Source organism: Numenius arquata, chromosome 14 (assembly GCF_964106895.1).
Source record: "Numenius arquata chromosome 14, bNumArq3.hap1.1, whole genome shotgun sequence".
Taxonomy (NCBI): Eukaryota; Metazoa; Chordata; class Aves; order Charadriiformes; family Scolopacidae; genus Numenius; species Numenius arquata.
This window is the reverse complement of record NC_133589.1, coordinates 8,719,036-8,738,605: the sequence shown is the minus strand read 5'-3', so window position 1 is coordinate 8,738,605 and position 19,570 is coordinate 8,719,036. Positions and strand designations below refer to the sequence as shown.

Genomic DNA, 19,570 nt, shown 5'->3' with positions numbered 1-19,570 from the left:
AAACTTTAACAGTTCAAGCAAAATAAACTTGCCCTCACCATCCTCTTCTTGCAGGTACCTTGTGTTGGGCTTTTAGAGCCCATGGTCCAAACTTGCATTAATATGCAAAGCTCTCTTTTATTACTTCCTCTGTCTACACACATCCTTGTATCAGTAGAGCTCATTGAAATCAGCACCTCAAAAACACAGCTCTGACTGTCTGATAGCTTAAAAACCCCGTACTTTATAAAACCTCTCTTTGCATTGTAAGATTGGCATGCTCCAAATTAAACACACTATTTATTTTGTTGCCTTTGGAAAATAATCACAAAACCATTAATGTTTAGTGTTGCAATTCTCTCGTGGGTGGCACGGGTCAAAATGAGTGATTAAAGCAGTTGTGAGAAACATGAATATTTTACTAATTTCTGACTGTAATTTACAGCACGAAAAACATAGCAAAAGCTGGGAACTCAGTGAAGTTTCACACTCACATGTAACGCCACAATGGTGGCTCTGGGAAGCAGAGAGGCCAAACCATGGTGCAACACACCTCAGCAAGCATCCTTTCCAAGATGCACAGCCCCATCCAAACGCTGGGACAGATCATGCTGAAAAGCCAGCTGAATTTTTAAAGCAATTATTCCTCGTGTGGAGCATCTCCCAGACAGGTTTGCCCCGTGGCCACCCAAACACCCATGGAGGCAGCAAGACAGGTCGGGAACACGTGGGAACAAGTAGCCAGAGTCAGGGGCTTCCCGCAGGGAGGAACTGCATGGCTGTCGCAGATACAATAATTTTTCTATCCCTAATTCGAAAAAGCTCAAGGCTTCATGTCCTCAAGCCACACAAAACCCCGGGTCCCTCCCTGAGGGTGCCCAGCCCTCAGCAGCTGAGGCAGGGCCCGGCGTGTTAAAGCTGTGAAGGAAGGGGGACATGGAAGGGCACAAGAAGGAAATAAATAAAAGCCCCTAAACCCCTGGGCGGCCTGTGGAGACCTTCTTAGTCCCTTGCTTGCAAACACCTCGCTGCGGTGCCTGTGCCATGCCACGGGCGGTCCTGCCCCGGCCCTCTCCCTCCTTCAGCCTCCCCGGCCCTGCCCGCCGCGCCGCCGGCCCCCGCGGGGAGGAGACAGCGGCAGGAGGGCGGCGGCGCTTCCCTCAGCGCCGGTAGGCCCAGCCCGGGCCGCGCCGGGCGTCGCATCCGAAAGTACGAGCTGCTGAGAAGGGCTGCGGCCCGGCGGGCAGGAGCCGGAGGAGGTGAGAGGGACGGCTCGGGCTCGGCGGAAGGCGGGCGGCGAGCGGCGCCACCCCGCTCCGCCTGGCCGGGGACTGCGGGGCGGCCTGTCAGACCTGACCGCCGCTCGGTCGCAGCGGGAGGGCCGGCAGCAGCAGCGCGGCATAGCCCCGGGAGGGCGGGAGCCGTGTCCCCCCCTTACCTCCCTCAGCTCGGGCGGGCGGCGTCCCCCAGCCCGCCCCGATGGGGCAGCGCGGCCCCCTCAGCCCTGCGCGGCCTTCGCCCGCCGCGCCTCGTGTCCGCACCGCCGCTTGGCGCGAAGCGCGGCGGGGAGACCCACGCTATACCCCGGCGCTACAGGTCGGGGAGGCCGCGGCCCGACCGCTGCCTTCGAGCGGCTGCTGCTGCCCGCGGACCCGCTGTACGGGCAACGGCGGCGGGTAGCGCGCCTGGGCGGCGGCACGGCGGGGTGTCGTTAATCGGCTCCTGACCTCGGCTTTAAGGGTCCAGTGGAGGCCGCGGGCGGCGGGGAAGGTAACGGCCGGGGCGCTGCCCGGCTGCCGGCTCCCCTCGTCGGAGGGGTGGCGGCCCCGGGGGGAGCTGCCCGCCCTCAGCCCGCTCGGCAGCGGCGAGGGGCCCAAGGCTGCCGGGTGAAAATCCTGTGTAAACAAAACGGGGGACCGTGCGTGTGGGCAGAGGGTAAAATAGTAATATTGACAGGGTATTTACATTTACAAGCATCAAACTGCATCTTTTAATCTTCCCCTGGTGAGGGTCTCCCTAGCAACAACAAATTAAATTTGTGGTGGAGGGAGGTTTTTGAACTGATGTTGCCATTAAACTGTCACGATGTTCAGAGTGTTTGAAAGCAGAGTTTCGAAGCTGTACAGGGTATGGTTTCAATTCTGAGCATGAGGCTACTCAGAAAGACAACTCTCATTAATGTGTTACAAGTTTCTAACACTAGTAGCAACAAATTGTCAGTTTTTACTGATAATTCAATGCCCTTGCTGTTCAATACGGGGTTAATGTTATGAAGGAAGAAGGTGAGAGTCACCTTGTATCTTGATACTTGGCTTTGGGAGCTTAGGAAGAGCTTTCAGGGATGAGCACCCAAAGTTTGATTTGCTTCTGTAAAAGTAACATTTCAGACTTTGAGGATCTCATTAACATCTGAAATCTAGGTCCTCTGTTTTTGCAAAAGAAATACTTAATTTTCACAACATCTCTGCATGAGGCTGTTACTAATCATGCCTTAATTTTAAGGGAAATTGGATGGCTGAGTGAGAACCGGGTGTGCAGAAGATTCAGGATCGTTGCTGAGGATTACAAGATGCCTAAAGAAATGCAAGAGCTGCAGAAGCAATGGCACTCCATAGTGCAGTCCATCCACAGCAACTCAAACGTGGGTCTGGATTACAATTTTATATAATATGTTTATAAAGATACTCCTTTCATAACTCTTGGAATATCACACCCCAATTTATCTAAATGCAGTTTCGAAACTTTTTTTTTTTTTTGAGAAAATTGGCACTCCCTTTTTTAAGTGAACACTGAGGAGCCTAAGGGGAGGACTGTCTTCCCACACCCAGCAATTAAGAAAAAGGCAAGCCTGTTCTGCTTTCTGTCTTACTGGTATAACCATTTGAGATAGCAGAGTGGTATTTTAGTGAAATGGTTGTGCCACTAACAAAATAACTAAAACTACAATACATATTTCCTTAAGGGAAATGGGGAAGGGGAATGTCTCTACTACAGTAAAATTCCAGTGTATAGGTATGACTGCCTCTATAAAAAGGATTTATTTTTTTTTTCTACCAGTAACATTATAATTAAATTCATAACAATTTTGTGATACAGACGTGCCTGCGCTATACTTAGGCTCAATAAATAAGCAGGTTGCAGATATTACTGATGCACGGAAAAAAGAAAAAATCATCATTATTTTTAAATGTTACAGTATTTTTTTTTCTTAACAAATACAGTTCTTTAGATCAAAATCCTAGCTGTTGAAACCCCACTCAAATCTGTGCAGCTAAACCGTGATTTGGTTTTTCTACTTGTTTTTGGGGGTGGTAGAGTTAGATTTGCTATGCAGTAATCTAAATTTGCAGAAGTCCTCATGTTTTTGAAATACAGAGGCAACAGCTGCCCTCTGTTCAAGCTGCAGACTCGAACTGTAAAAGTTATCTGTGACAAGAGAGGAAAATAAAATCTGAAATGTTTTGCTTTCATCCACAGGTTGTTGCATTCATGAACTCCCGTGTTGGCCAATATTTAGATGACCATCCTTTCGTTGCCTTATCAGTCCTGGTGTTTATTGCAGTGTCTGCTATTCCCGTTGCATTTTTCCTGATTTTTGTTGTTGCAACAGCCATAATGGCCTGTATCGGTGTGATAGTCATGGAAGGTATTGTGTGCATATATGTATTTACTTATTCCCTTTAAGGCATGATGTCTTTTCCTTTTTTTCTTCATCCTTCTGGAGTTCCCAGTTCAAGCAACTGAGGATTTCTATATGTAGTCCTCGGCTCTTAGCAGTAGTGAAACTCTTAATACAAGAATAGTAATCTGATTAACTGTAGTCTTTACAGGGGAAATCCTATTTCCCTTTCTAATCTCCATACCAGGATATGGCTAAACCAGTTATCTTGAGTGTGCATAGCTTTTCTAGTGGCTAGCTAGTTGATTGCAGAAGACTATTTTCCCAAATAGTTTGAATTTGGGGTGGTGGTAGAATGTCAGCTCTTTTAATTTGCTTGCATATAAACTTGTTTAAATAACAAACTGATTTTCTTTTATTAGGTGTTGTAATAGCCATAGGTGGCATAGCCCTTCTTTGCGTGCTGTGTGGCCTGGGTGCGCTGTCACTGGGAGTTTCTGGAGTACTGAGTATTTCTTACGTTGTTCTTTCAACTCTGGTCAACTACTGGTATGCTTCAAGGTGAGTATTACTGCCTTTATCCATGCCTGGGTCTTTGAAATTCTTGGAGTTTTGAAACTCTGCAGCTGTGCTTTTGCATTGATTACCTTGTGTATTCTAAGTGAGCCACCGTTGCTTAGTTTAACAAATATTGGTTGAGTGCTAGAGCATCTTTGGCTACACTGATGGCTTAATGTGCAGCGCACAAATGTTTACTCATCAATTTATATTTTAATGAGAGTTAATACATGCCCTCTTTCCTACCTAGGAAAAAGGAAATGTGAAGAGCCTTTAAACGTGCACGTGGTAACACAACATCAAGCAGTATCAATTAATTTTGTCTTGCTCAGAGTATTTGTTGCTATAAGTGTCATTAAAACACACTTCTAAATTGGACTTTGCCTAGAGGATGAACCTTTTGTGGTTCTTTCTGCATGACAATCCAGCTATCTCTGCTTACCTGTGTTTGTAGAGTAATGGACCAAAATTAGTTGTAGATTTAGGATAGGCAGGGGGGTACTTAAGAGAGACGGTGTGGCCAAAATAGAAATTACAGGCTTTGCTGGATACTGCACACGTGCTGCTTGCCAGTCACATCTCCCAGTGCTTCAGGCTTGGAGGCCCGTCTGGGTCAGCATTGCCTTAGCCGTGCTTTTGCCAAGCCTCTGGCTAGGAATAAGAGGCAGTAGCGGGTTGTGCTGGAGTGCCACCTATTGCCCGCTTCAATACCTACCAGCGAATGAATAATTATAATCATTTCTTAAGCATAGGGAAGAGCAAGAAGAAACATTACAACTGCTCCCTCCTAGATTTTTCTCAGTTTGCTCCTGTGTCACAGCTGTGCTTCTTGCACAGCTCTCAAGGACACACAAAACTGCCTGTGGAGCCCGTGGTACTGCGAGGTGACAAGACCATGGTGCAATGCCCAGTGTGCTTGTATTAGTTCCAGGGCTCTGTACCAGTCCTCCAGGGCACGCTGCCAGGTCCATAACATTGCCCACCAATTCCAGAAAATACTGCTTTTTTTCTGTAGCGTATTTCAGCATACGTAACCCAACCTACAGACCAGTCATACTGACTTACAGCTTTGATGATAAAACAGATGACATCTGTTCTTATGTTCTGTGTCTTTCAAGAGAACCTCTGGTAGACCAGCAGTGGACATTCCAGGAGTCTTAGGCAGGGTTACATCTCATGTTGCTCAGCTTTTTTTGAGCAAAAAGTTGAAAGACAATCTCACAGAAAAACAGACTATAAAAACCATTCTTTCCTTATGCATACAGGGATCAGATACGGAAGCAAGAAGTCAATGGAAGTTTGCCACAGAAGAGTCCTCCTGTCTTGGATCTTGCTGGCAATAATGGAAAAAGTGAATAAGTGGGTTTCTCCCCACTTCCTTCATAGGCACTTAACTGTACTATTCTGACCTTTGCAATGTACTTGTTTACTCATTGAGCATTCAACCTTTTTGCACTCCTTATGGGAACTGAAAAAATCAATACGCATCTTGCATTTTCACTGTCTAATTCTAAGAATAACTATTCAGCAGCAGTGCGTTGCAATATTAAGTCTATGTGCATGATGAAATGTTCCACAGAATTTGGTAAAGGGATGTAATAGTAGCAGCTACTGGTAAGTCAGTAACAATTCGGTGAAAGAAAGAGTAGGTAGGTATGTGACTTCCCATTTGTAACTGGAGTTCTGGATATACTATCTTGAAATTTGTATGCAGCAGTTGATTATTTTGATACGTGTCAAAGCTCAGAACACCAGAAGTATGTTTTGAATGTTAAAAAATATTTTTAAGCCTTAACAGCCTTTGTTAAAATAGTATGAGCACACCATGCTAATGCTTTATATTTATTATATGAGGAAAATTGCGGTTTGTCATATGTTAAGTCATGGTATAAGCTTTTATATACCTTTAGATGTTGCATTATTCTGAAGGGATTTTTTTGTTGTTGTCATTGCCTCATCACATAAATGGTATGCAGTTAGGTCTTGTATTTTGTGGTGTTTGTTTAGGTATTTAAATTGCCTGTTTTGCTTCTCAGTTGTAACTTCTTGTATGTTATTTAAACTTTTTTTTCATTTTTGCAAATGCTATAATATTTTTAAGCATTAAGAAAGTATCTAACTATATTAGTTTAATAAAGTGCTGTTTGTTTAACCAGGTTGTCTTCTTGTTCTGTTTATTCTACAGTTAAAACAACTTTTCCAGCTCTATTTCTAGGAAGGCTACATTGGAGTTGAATTTTTCTCCTCAGTTAATGTGCCACAAACTGCAGATTACTCCCATTCTCATGCCTGTAAGGAGAACACAGAATCCTAAGGACTAAGTTAGCGTAATACTCCAGTTTTTCATGAACCAAAGTGGAGTTAAGATTTATCTGAGCCATAATGTGTTCCACGTTGTATTGGTGGTGTCCCGGTTTGAAGTAAAACCGAACCAATTTTCTGTTCTGTTAACTTTACATCCTAGCCAGGCCTCCTCTAACTCTCTGAAATTAACGGCAAATTGTGGAGAAAACTGCTCGTTCTCAGAATGATAAGACCAATGTTTGTGCTCCATGCCAAGGAATGGTATGCAGGGAGGCCCTTGCTTATACTTATTGCCATAACAACCAAGGTCAGCCAATGTCATTATTTGCCCCCTTAGAGGGTCAGAAATGGAAAAAATGTAGAGGGGTCACATCGGTGGGGAGGAGTGGACAGGAGAGGTGACCCAAACCTGACCAACTGGGGTATTCCATCCCATCTGCCCCATGCTCAGTATAAAAGCTGAGGGATCAAAGGGTCAGCCCCTTCCTGCGATGGCCGACGTCCGAAGAGGACTCTGTCTGTTCATCTGCCTTTGATCCCGATCCATGTGTTCCTGACTCCAGAGCTGGAATCCAGTTCCCGTTCGTCAGAGTCCAGTCTGGGACTTCCCCAGTGCCTGCCGGTGATGTGACTGTCATCCTGGGAGCTTGATACGGTTTTGTATATATTGTATCTATTTCATTATTTTCTTCTTTATTCTTATTTTAATATTAACTCTTCATTAAAGTAGTTTAGTTCATTCTAAACTTCTGAATCTCCTTATCTCTTTCTCCTCCTCTCTCCTTTTTTTGTGGGGGGAGAAGGGGCGGGGGGAAGGGCCATTTGTCTGTCCGGTTTTGGTAAATTCGGCCGAAACCACGACAGGCGGTAACATTTTCAGCTGTGGTGATAAACTGGCCCCACGCTACAGCAGTAGAAAGAAATTATCCTTAACCCTACTCTGTGTTACTGTCTGCAGGAGACAGACAGGACCTCATGCTAGCTCATAAAGGGCTCTAGCATTTACTAAATTCCAGTTAAATGTGAAGGATTTACGGAATAGAGACCGTAACAGATTTCTTTCATAATTTACTAGGTAGATAGAACGTTTGTTCTTTTCAGGTGCTTCAAAGCTTTATCCCAACCAGAGTATGTATTTTATTTTTTTTTAACTTCCAGTTGATAGTAGTATACAAGTGGTAGGAAGGAAAAAAAATAAAAGAACCAGGAAAAGTATTTTCTCTGCTTCCCTTGTAGGAAAAGCTAGTGCTGTGACACTGGTTACATGACATACAGCCTGGAGAAATCCATCTAAAAGATGGAACAAAGATTTAACATGAATATACGTTTGGTTTGGTTTTTTTTATATTGCTGTCATCCCCACTTTAGGATCAAATCTGCAGCTGCTGCCAGTTTACAGCAGGTGAAGATCAGTGCAGGGAGAAAAAAAATAGAATGCTGTTCTTAACAATTGTGTGGTGCACAGTGCTGCTCATCACAGCTGTAGGTAATACAACCTAAAAGTAAATCCCCCAGTGCATACACTGGACTGCAAAAAACTGCAAGACACTGATGTCTGCAAATGAAAAGGCTCCAACTAGAGGCAGCGTGTCGAGGGCACTGAGGTGAAGGAGGGATTTTGCACTGGCTGGTAAATGGAATACATTATCCCTTGTGCAAATGGACTGGTGCCTGCTTTTAAGAGCTGTGAACTACAGAAATAAGAACTATTTCTAAGTGTTAGAAATCCTTGCTAGGTTTCTGGTCATTAAAGAATCCTTCCTCCCCTTCACCAGACTATTGGTCCCCATCATCAGGATACAGTTTGATCTCATCTTACTTTCCAAATGTGACTTTTTCTAGGCAGTAATGCCTTCAATCTAGGAGTTACTGGCTGCAAAGAGCAGACTAACAGTTATGAGGGGAACAAGGCAGAGATTAGTGTGACTTGACTATAACACAGTTACTACCTCATTTATTTAACATTTCCAGTGTTTTGCTTTTTTATATACAGTAATTTCAAATACACCTTGAGAATAAATCTCGTCTATCTCCTCTTCTATCAGTTTGCCTAAAATGAAATATATATAACTCTCTATTACTGTGCTTGAAACCACAAAATGAATTGAAATGGAGAAAGCACTTCACAGGAGAGAAATAATGATGATGTTCTTTATCTGTGCTGCAACTTACCAGGCATAGCCAGAAAATACTAGCTTTCAGCACACTTACTCACACAGCTCATACCTTTTCACTTCTAGGATGGACTTGCTTCAGCATCTAAGACCCAATTAATCCCAACCTATACTTGAAAATCTTGCTGCAAACTTGACTATAGGTTAACATGGTTCTTTGCAGAATTACATTGAGATACTTACACTTAATTAGACCCTAAAAGCAAAGTGTGCTCTTAGTGCTGCCCACCCCTCGTTTTATTTAGAGGATTTTATTTACTTCCCTGTTTGCCTCCCCAGAGCACACGTTCATCGCTTACTCCATCAGTGGATCCTGATCACTGCCTTCAGCACTAAAATGAAAATTCTGCTCTCCCTGCAAGCCTATTTCCAGCACTCGGCTGCCAGCCTGGTGTCACTTTTGCCTGGCGGTGGTGCAGGGAGCAGAGGAGCTCCTTTTAAACCTGCATTAACAGCCTCTGCTGATGCTTAAAGCAGTGGCTTTCCGAGCAGCCCCACAGATCTCCGAGGAATTGGCAACCTTTATTCTTTCAACACAAAACATCTTCAAGCTGCTGATGGGACCAATTTTTCCTGAAGGATGGATTTTAAAACAAATCACACTGAGAGCTTGAACAACTGCATCCCCAACAGCTGCAAGGCTGTTCAAAACTTTTCTCTGTCTGGTAAGTGCAATAAACCGGTAAGTGAACATATACATTAATATATGAAATATAATAGGTGTAGGCAGTGGGGGGGGAATCACTTATGTCAATGATTTTGAAGAAAGCCCAAAATATGGATATTAATATCCACACAGTTGAGCAACATATGTGCCAGAGATATGAATATATGTATTGAAACATATTAATTATATATGTATGCATTTGAAAGGTTCTAAATGCACATACCTGGAATGTTGAACAGACTGATGCTCTTTCATTCTATTGTTAATATGTGTGTTCACATATGATGGGAAGAGTGGATGTATGCACACCTGATTACGCTTATGTTTTAATGTATACATTTGTGAAAGCTGCTGAGAAGGTGCCTGTGTATGGTTAGACACAACCATGCACACACGGCACTTCCTTATCTTACACGTGCCTAAGAAATCCATTATTGTTTGCATTCAGAGCACTCACTGCCTGTTAGAAGCCAGAATATCCACAAGGCATGTCCTCACCAGTGGTCCTGCCACAGCTGACTTTTTCCTGCCTACGCTTGTCTCTGCAGGTGACCCCGGCAGGATGAGCTATGGCAGCTTCATCATGCCCACCCTGTTTGGCATTATCTGCCTGTTGGGCATTATTGGTAACAGCCTGGTTATCTGTACAGTCTTAAAGAAGTCTGGCCCTAGCAGTAGTGTCCCCGATATCTTCATCATCAGCCTCTCCGTGGTGGACCTGCTCTTCCTCCTGGGCATGCCCTTCCTCATCCACCAGCTGCTGGGGAACGGAGCCTGGCACTTTGGGGAGACAATGTGCACAATCATCACTGCCCTGGATGCCAACAGCCAGTTCACCAGCACCTACATCCTCACCGCTATGTCCATTGACCGCTACCTGGCCACTGTCTACCCCTTCACCTCCACTCGCTTCAGGAAGCCGTCTGTGGCAATCTTTGTCATCTGTGTGCTCTGGGCCCTTTCCTTCCTCAGCATTACACCTGTGTGGATGTATGCTCAGCTCATCCCTTTGCCTGGAGGTCTACTAGGCTGTGGGATTCGTCTGCCAGACCCCCAGAGGGACATTTATTGGTACACTCTCTACCAATTCTTCCTAGTCTTTGCCATCCCTTTTGCCCTCATCACAGTGGCCTACAGGAGGATCCTGCTCAAGATGGCCAGGACCTCAGAAGCATTGATGAGCCAAAGATACACCAGGGCACGAACAAAAAAACTGACTCGTACGGCAATTGCTATTTGTGTGGCCTTCTTCATTTGCTGGGCACCTTTCCACATCCTGCAACTGGCCCAGCTCGCCATGACTCGCCCCACCCTGCCTTTCTACTACGCCTACAATGTGGCTATCAGCCTGGGTTATGCTAACAGTTGCCTGAATCCCTTCATCTACATCTTGCTGGGTCAAAATTTCCGGAGGCAGCTTGGGGTCCCTGTAGGGCCAGCAGCTGCAGGGCAGGCTTCCCCACACAGGAGCAAAAGCATTCGGGAGGATGCAATTGAGTTAGGGCAGCCACTGCTGCATTTGGTGTCCGTCTCTGGCAGGTAGCAAGGCCTGATGCACCACATCTCCTACAGGGTGGATATTTACCTGGCCCAGAGACAAAGTAGTGGCAGCACTTGGGCGAAAGCTTTGTTTGGCCTCATGTTCTTATTTATATCTTCTCTGATGGCTATGAATTATGTTCTCCCGAGAAGATTAAAAGCTTCCAGGTATTTTATCAGATTAACCCACACACTAAAAATATTTTGGTACAAAACCCCACACAAGCAGCAACCCACAACCCAGGGCTGAGACACTGCCACCACTTGAAACTTGGGGAGTTTCAAATTTATTTCTTGCTTTAAGCAGGAAAGAAGGAATTTCAATTGTTCTGGATCATTCCTCCCGCCCCCAAAACATGATTCAGGAGCATAACACACTTTGTGAAGACTATAAACAATAAGACAATCATGCTTTCATCTCCTTTCTAGCACACCAGCTCCTAGCTGGAGCTTTCTAGCACACCTTTAACAGTGGGAAAGTGTCCTGGTTTCAGCTAGGATAGAGTTAATTTGCTTCCTCGTAGCTGTTGTGTTTTGGATTTAGTATGAGAATAATGTTAACAACACATATTGGTTTAGTTGTTGCCAAGTAATGTTTACATTACTCAAGGACTTTTTCAACTTCCATAGCACAGACAGGACAACCTGGCCCAAGTAATGTTCCATACCATAGACATCAGTATATACTTGGGGGTTGGCTGGGGGGCATGAATCTATGATCACTGCTCAGGCTGGGCTGGGCAACCAATTCTTGGGTGGTGAGCAGTTGTATTACATCACTTATTTTCTATATTATTTTATTATTATTATTATTATGTATATTCTATTGTTTGTTCTATTATTATGTATATTCTATTGTTTATTCTATTATTATGTATATTCTATTTTATCTCTTTAATTACCATTCTATTAAACTGCCTTTATCTCAACCTACGATTTCCCCCCCTCCCCTTTTTCTCCCTCTTCTCCTTACCCTACTGAGGGAAGAGGGGGAGGAGTGAGTGAATGGGTGTGTTGTCTTAGTTACCAGATAGGGTTAAACCACAACAACGAGACATCAATCATTTTCTGTCATGTTAAAGTCAGCAAAGCTATCCATTTTCTAGAATAAGCACTTATCAAGAAGTCCAATAAATATTCTCAAATATAGTTAAAAGTAACCAGATTGATTTTTTCCTAGTCTAAGTGGCAGTTCTCTACCATCTTGTTAGGGGACAACAGCAACCTAAGTTAAACAGTAGCTGTTTAACCAAGTTGATTTGCAGTGGAAAAAAATTATTAGATTCCATCTACGTTAAAAGAAAAGAAAACAATAGGTTTTTACCATTGGCAGTGTGATGTGCACACACATATTATTGTGGTATTTGCTCAGCTGACAGCAAGCCTTTAGTAAATACACATCTTGAAGCATACTGCTCAGGTTTTCAACATGACTGTAGGTGGCTCAGTTTTCATGTACCCATCTCAAGCCATTTTGAAAGGACTTGACAGTAGAAACCACAGAGCATCCACTCTGACAATCAAACAACTTCACTACGTGTGGCAACCAAAAAAAAAAAAAATCACTGGGCTTTAGTTTTAAAATGCTGTTATTCTACTAATAGCAGACACCTACGTCTAGAAAAATAGGCAAAAGTAAAGGCTCTACTCACCAGTTTTAAAAGAACACTTGCCTCTTTATGGCAGATCAGCTAAAGCTGCTTAAAAAGTGCTATTGTATATCAAAATATCATGAAAACCAGATCAAATTCTTTATCAGGAGTGACCAGTTGCTAGAACATACAACCTTTTAATTTACTAAAAGTAAAGTTACAAACTTCATCACTACCTTGATTTATTCCTGCTCCTATAAAGTAACCAAACATCAATACTGCAAATGAAGAAGTGTACACGGTTATTTAGATACTGTACTCTGTAGCCTAGAGGATCCTTATCTCCAACTTTTTTGATTTTTAGGAGTTATTTATTTTAATGGCATGTTAATTCAGCAAACAACTACTACAAAACCACATAGCCAGCAATCCCTGAGGCAAGGTTGTCTCCAACAGCTTCAGGAGGCACTTTGAAAGATGGAGCAATAAAACCTTTACACCTCTCTCAAGGGTCAACACTCAAAGCTTTAGACCACAGCTGATATGCAGATACACAGCTGAAGGGATCTAACCCTTTCCCCTGGGTTTCCTTTATACCCTCATCTTTTGCTGAAAGGAGCAGACATTGCTTAATAAACTCAGCAGACACTGAAGCAAGTGAATTTATTCCAGCTCAGCGTCTGGCCTCACATGAACTATTGCGTTCTGCATTTTAAATTGATTTTTCATTATGTAATTCATTCTGTCATCAGCAGTTATCAGGAGCTAAAGCTGTGAATTCTCAATTACCAGCAAGTAAACACGGAGCAGTTTCACTCCTGCTGCCCTGACCTTTGCATGTTTATCAGTCCCTGTCATTTCAAAGCTTCTCCCCATGTCCTTTTAATAAGGGCCACTTCCAGTGCTGTACCATCACCACCTTAGCATGGTTTTTGACAGGGATATACTGAAAAGATAGAACTAGGTCAGTGCAGGCCAGGTGTTTTTACTGGAGAAATTAAATCCATCCCTCAAATGAGCATGTAGGTTGGTGGGTTTTGGGTTTTTTTTGTTTGTTGGTTTTTTTTTTTTTTTTTAAGTTATTAAACACTGCAGTAGAGCAGTATATTAGAATTAGACTTCTCTAGTCCTTAGCAAGAGAGGCTGGGGAGATGTTGCCAAGGTCCTGTTTCCTCAGCCATTATTGGCTTCCTTCAGAACACCAACAGCAGGGTAACAGCAGGAGCCTTTCCAACCCTGGTGGCAGCATTCCCAACTGGGTCCTCAGCCTGCCCAACCACAAGGACTTGGTTTGCCGGCCCTACTTCAGAAATAAACATGCCTCAATGGGCAGCCACTCTTGCGGCCCTAATCCTTGCATCCTGGGGCCCCCCAAACAACCTGAGACTTTTCAAGGAGATTTGGAGCAACCAACTTTGCTATGGTTCCTAAAGTAGCTGCTTGAGTTCAAGCTGAAGAGACTGCAGTGCCGACTCTACACGGATCATTCACTCTTTTCCTATACCTCCTCTTGCTGCACAGTCATTCATGCTTTTCCCTCCAATGTGTGTCACAAGAGAGGGACATCAGGCCTGAATACAGTAAAGGAATCCTTTGTATTTGTAAAGTGAGTTTAAAAATTCCACAGTTAACACCTCAATAGGAGACTGATATATACAAACACTTACAAAGAAAAAAAGGGAAGGAATTAGTGTGCTAGCCTGTGAAGTGAATTATTTGCAAAGCAGGGGCAACCCCCCCCCCCCCCATGTTTTCTTTCATTTACATAAGTTACATGAATCTCTATTCAAATGTTCCCTTCGATGCCCACACATAGAGTACAACTGAACCACCCTGAGAGAACTATGGAGTTAATCATCCTGGAGACTCATAGGCCACGTCTGATGGTCTTCCCCATAGCAGACAATATTAGCCAGGGAAAAGGAACCAGAACCAGGCAAGAACTGCCTTCCCTTTGACCTGGATGGCTGTCACTGTACACCTCTTTGTCTCACCTACCCAGCTAGCAAGAATAGTGCAAAAACCAGAAGTAAAGCTCTCACCTATGCCCTTACTAAAGATAAGTGAGGTATTTTAAACACCCTCACTAGTACAAACCTCCAGATTCATATGTAAGATACACGAGAAATATTTTAATTTATGGGGAAGTTGCCTAGCATTTCTCTTTTACAGAGCATTCACATGACAGCCAGTGGAGTGTTATTTAGCACCTTCCAACCATCCCAGAGCAGAGGTTCAAACTCCATCCAGAAATGAGAAACAAGGAAACACTTCTCTGCCTGAGTATACACCAATCTTTTTCCCCCCACTTAGGGACAAGGAGAAAGATGGAGGGGGGGAATAGTAGGAATATCAGCCTTGTTTGTCTCAGAAGAGTTAAAGCCCATACAGTTATGCACAATATGCTGTCAAGTACATAAACCCTCTCCATCAAGCACCACTTTTCTAGCTTTTGCAGAAATACTTCATATTCCATCCAAGTGTTAAATCAACAGGACTTCAGTCTCGTAGATAGTTAGCTGGACAATAGCCTAAGTAATCATTTCAACCCTAACCCCTGTGAGGCTGATAATAGATAGCAAGAGTGACTTGCAAATAAATAGCTCCATCATGAAATGCTCTCCTGGCAGAATTTCCATTAATATTTAGAAAATGTACCTTGAAATCTGTTATATGAAAATTAGCTGATTAATAATGCTTATTAAAGTGAAGTAGGGGCTGTGGCAGATGAGCCATTAGCCCTGTGCTATTTATGCACAGCATGCTTGACAACTAGCATTAGCAGAGTGTGTCCACTGACTTCATCTAAGAGCTGCATGCCCAGCAAATACAGACCTGGACTTGCAACGGTCACTCTGTCTGGCAAGTTTGTGTAAACAATGTTTAACTTAAGCCCTGTTGCACCCACAGTGCAAGAGAGCACTTTCATGCCTTTTCATTTTGTCACATGCAATTGTATTTTTATGCCTCATTTCCTTGACTCTGTAAGGCAATGTGTACAGAATACAAAATAAAAAAGTGTAATTGCATGACAAACTGCCTCGCTTCAAATGGACTCTGCTACATCTACAAATATTGCTGTCCTTGTCTATACTGAAAGCTGCAATGAACTGCAGTGACATTTTAAAGAAAATGCACACTGACCTTTTAATAAAACACTCATTATTTCTTGCCTTGCTGAAGGTCCAAGTGCAACCACTTTTCATGCCAGGTTACATGAATGTAACAGTTTCAGGTGGGAAAGAGTCAATTTTCTTTCTAGTAATTTCTGTGAAAGGAATGTCAACAATCATACTGTTTCAGTTGTTGCTAAGCTATGTTTCTACTTTTCAAGGACTCTTTTCAACTTCCCTTAGAAGCTGAGAAGGAGCACAGACAGAATAACCCAATGGCCAACATAATATACCCTACCAGAGACATCATGCTCAGTATATAAGAAGGGGTTGTCCAAGGGGCAGGGATCCACAATCACTGCTCAGGAGGGTGAGAATTCACCCATTTACCAGGTGCCAAGAGTGACTTACATTATTGTTATCACTCTTTTCTGATACTGTTCTATTAAACTGTTTATCTCAACCCACAAGTTGTTTTTTCCTTTCCCCTCTTCTCCCTATACTTCTGCAGGGAAGGGGGGACAACTGCACAGTCCTAGCTGCCATCTGGGGTTAAACCACAACAAAGAAAAGTCTTAAGCTCCATTTAGGGGACAGTAAAACTAAAGATCCAGTATGTTTGTGTGCCTCAAGTGTGCAGCAAGTGCTCAAGTGACTCAGTGCTTTTGCTTTGCCACCAGCTCTAGGTTGGAGGGTTTCTGATGTATTTGCTTTGGTTGCAATTCCAAACACTTAAGTATAGCTGAACCTTGCTAATCCAAGCACTTCAGGACTCTCTCACTATTTGGTTTAGTGCAGAAGAGTACCTGCTAGTACAAGTCACATTGTTCACGTGTATGGCTACAGAAAAGGAGTTCCCCCTAAAAAATTAGTATTTTGGTATAGTAAAGAGCAAAGGAAACTATGTCATACAAATGAAGGAACTAAGCACAGAAACAGTGATACTGGTAACAGCAGCAGGGGTAGGCGATGGTGTAGCAAGTTAACATTCAGTTTAACAGAGCTGTCCTAGTTACCAAGTCCTAGAGGAGTGGAAATCAGTTGTAACCTAGTAGAACATGAGGAACCCACAGGTCAAATGCAATCTAATGAAGTTAGTGTGGTACAACCAGTCCTCAAAAGAGGTTGCATTAATGCAGAGGCAGCATTAACACTCTCCGGTCTCCCTGCCTGCAGGCTAAATATAGTGTGAAACCCTGTTTGGCTACCTGCAACCTAATAGTATTTAGTTTATATTGTTATATGGCAGTTTCCTTCAAGCCTTCTTGAATTTGGAAGACATTCCTTTAGAGAGAGGAAGGGCAAAAAAGTCAAACCCAGAGTTTTACTTTTTGATAGGAAATAATAGTGCAGATAACACAAATAGCCTCTTCTGGCACACTAATAAATCAGTTTTCCAGTTTTTGTACAGATTAGAAAGACTTATGTGAAGAAAACTTAATGGAAAGCTACAGAAGTTATTTATTGCTACACGCTTCTTTCTTTATAATTTAAGTTCCTCTTTGGTAGGGGGCAAGGGAAAGCAACAGGTATAATGAGTCGCTTCTAAGCATCAACACAACTCTATTTTGCTTCAGTAAATAGTACAGGCAAGATGCTTTATCTGTTACTCACAATCCTTTCTTCTTTTCAAGAAACATCCCCTCTTTCTCCCTTAGATTTCAAAGACCCCAAAGCTTCATACTGCTGGTGCTCCTATTAAATGGCCATGGAGCTTCTGGCCACTAGAACATCAGCTCTGGCAGCAGGAAGAGTCTGTTCCACTTTGTGGGAGTTTTCCTAATATGCTTCTTAGCCTGCTGTGCTCAGAAAAGGTAGGGTCCAGCTTCACTGTAAATACTCCTCCAAAGATCTTTTGTAATTATCTGAATCATATAGTGATGAGAAAAAGCTGTTGGGGGGGGTGGGGTGTTGGTTTTGGGGTTTTTTTTGGGGTTTGTTTTTTTTTTTTTTAACAGTAGTGTTTTAAGTGTTAGCAACACCCAGCATTTGTTTTAAGTAAAGTCAGGTTTTAATCCCCGGCTATAGCACAGAGCTCACATTTACAAGAACAGCTAGCTGGAAGGGCTGCATGTACTGCGGATGTTGGCACAACAAGAATTTTTAAAAAGAGACAATTGAATTGAATCAAAATTGTGAACAAAAGCATTTGATAAGCATTTCAAAAAGGCAATTGGCTGCAAAATCCAATAGAAGTGTAACACAGCAATGGGAGATTTCAGAACAAAGACTCAGGAAATTCAGTATTATAGCCATCAAAGCCAAGTCTTCAGTGAGGAAATATTAAGAGAACTAGCAGTATTCAGCTCACAAATAGATGCAAGAGAGGCAATACATGATAAACATAAATAAATACTGGAGTAAGAGTACCACACAGAACACACTATCCTGACAGGTAGTGGAAAGGCACAAGAAAAGTGAAGACAGCAAACCTGAAATGGATTTGGTAAACAAAGAAACATTTTTCTACAATCCATGATTGGCCTGAAATATTTATCATGCAAGATGACAGAGAGGCTGAGAGTAGTATCACCAGAAATAATTTGTTAGTGATGAGCAACAAACCTATTTATGACCCTCTTACACAGGGCCTTGGTTGTAAACTATTGTTTTTCAAAGCACCCCATTATCCCTGGCTGATCACTACTGCAACACAGGATAACCCAGCAGAATAGAAAGTATTAGATAAGGGCTCAAGAAGTCCAAGTTTCAACCACCAAACTCAGAGCATAAGAATACATTTATTTGCTTACCTATAATCAAGATCAGGCTCCCTGTTGCCCTAAAAACAGTAGTAACTCTATTGCCTGTCTTGTACGGAAGTTTTGAGGCTTACAGATAGAGAGCAAGGTCATACTGGGGACTGTTCTTGCTCCCTCTAACTGCACCAGTTGGGAGAACTTGTCTACTACCCAGACAGTTACAATACAGATAACTTCATTTATAAGCTGTTTAAATAGCAGCAGAACACAAGATCTGTTCTGGTAAAGGTGTGGTTTTCCTACTTCAGAGGTCTGTTCTTGGCTTTATTAACTGCTGGAATCTCCAAAATAAGCCGCTAATTGGTCTACAGGGAACAGAACAAAAAGATAAAGACATTAAAAGAGCCTTATAAGATACCTTGCTGTTAGTAATGTATCTGAAAATGAGGACCAGACCTACAAAGGTAGAGATGGCCAAACAACAGAAACCCCTGCTAACCGCAGCAGAGTAGAAGGTAGCAGTTGCTGGCACATTTGCAGCATGAAAGAATTTCTTTCAAGAGCTTAGTGCCAGTTAGAGAGAAGCAGACGCCAGGCACCCGCTGGTTAGTGAGATGACTAGAGATCCTGAAGGTGCTGTTCACTATGAGAGGACCAGACCGGGCTATCACTAGCTGCGGGTCCATCTCCTCTGAGTGCCCACACCCCCATAACAGAGGTGGACTGTTGGCTGCCTAAGGGTTAACTGATGTAGCCACAGCAGTCCAACCAAGGCAAGCATGGCCAGTAGAAAGGGCAACTGTGCTCAACAGCAGCACACGGATGCCAGAGCGAAGGAGAACAGGGCTTTTAATTCAAAGCTGCAGAAGGGCAGCCCCAGACCACAGCTGAACAGACAGGGGTTTAACACAGCACTGCTGAGCTTTATTCAGCCTCAAGAAGGTTGTGATCTTTGACTCAAGCATAGTTAAAAATCAGCCAGTGAACTTCCAGCAGTATTAGCCTTCAGCTGCCCAGGAACACAGAGCTAGAGCACTGGGACCAATTTGAAGGCACAAAACAGGCAGATTAAGGGGCTACTTTTACATGGCCACTTTTTAGTCCTAGAGATAGAAGTACATAACATTAAATTATACTAAGAGCTTATTCCATGACATTTAGTCCTCCCTGCCTGTAGCAGTGAGGCATGAAGCTAAATTTGCAAAAAATGAGTCACAACTTCAAAAGGTTTTGCTATTGTTAGAAACAGCATACCTAAAGCTCTACGGACAACACAGCACATTTCCCATCTCTATCAACCAAGTCCCCTGTAATAACCTCAGT

General features: G+C 43.1%; 2 protein-coding genes across 2 annotated transcripts; both read left to right on the top strand.

The window, feature by feature from the left end:
• Nucleotides 1-1,106: 1,106 nt before the first annotated feature.
• On the top strand, nt 1,107-6,312 carry LDAF1 (lipid droplet assembly factor 1). The gene is made up of 5 exons (XM_074158557.1): nt 1,107-1,238; nt 2,482-2,620; nt 3,457-3,625; nt 4,021-4,159; nt 5,422-6,312. The coding sequence occupies exons 2-5, from the start codon at nt 2,549-2,551 to the stop codon at nt 5,513-5,515; spliced, it is 474 nt and encodes a 157-aa protein (XP_074014658.1). The 5' UTR covers nt 1,107-1,238; nt 2,482-2,548; the 3' UTR covers nt 5,516-6,312.
• Nucleotides 6,313-9,214: 2,902 nt separating this feature from the next.
• On the top strand, nt 9,215-10,844 carry LOC141471900 (melanin-concentrating hormone receptor 1-like). The gene is made up of 2 exons (XM_074158632.1): nt 9,215-9,299; nt 9,850-10,844. Exons 1-2 carry the CDS (start codon nt 9,215-9,217, stop codon nt 10,842-10,844), a joined length of 1,080 nt encoding a protein of 359 aa, XP_074014733.1.
• The last annotated feature ends 8,726 nt before the right edge of the window (nt 10,845-19,570 follow it).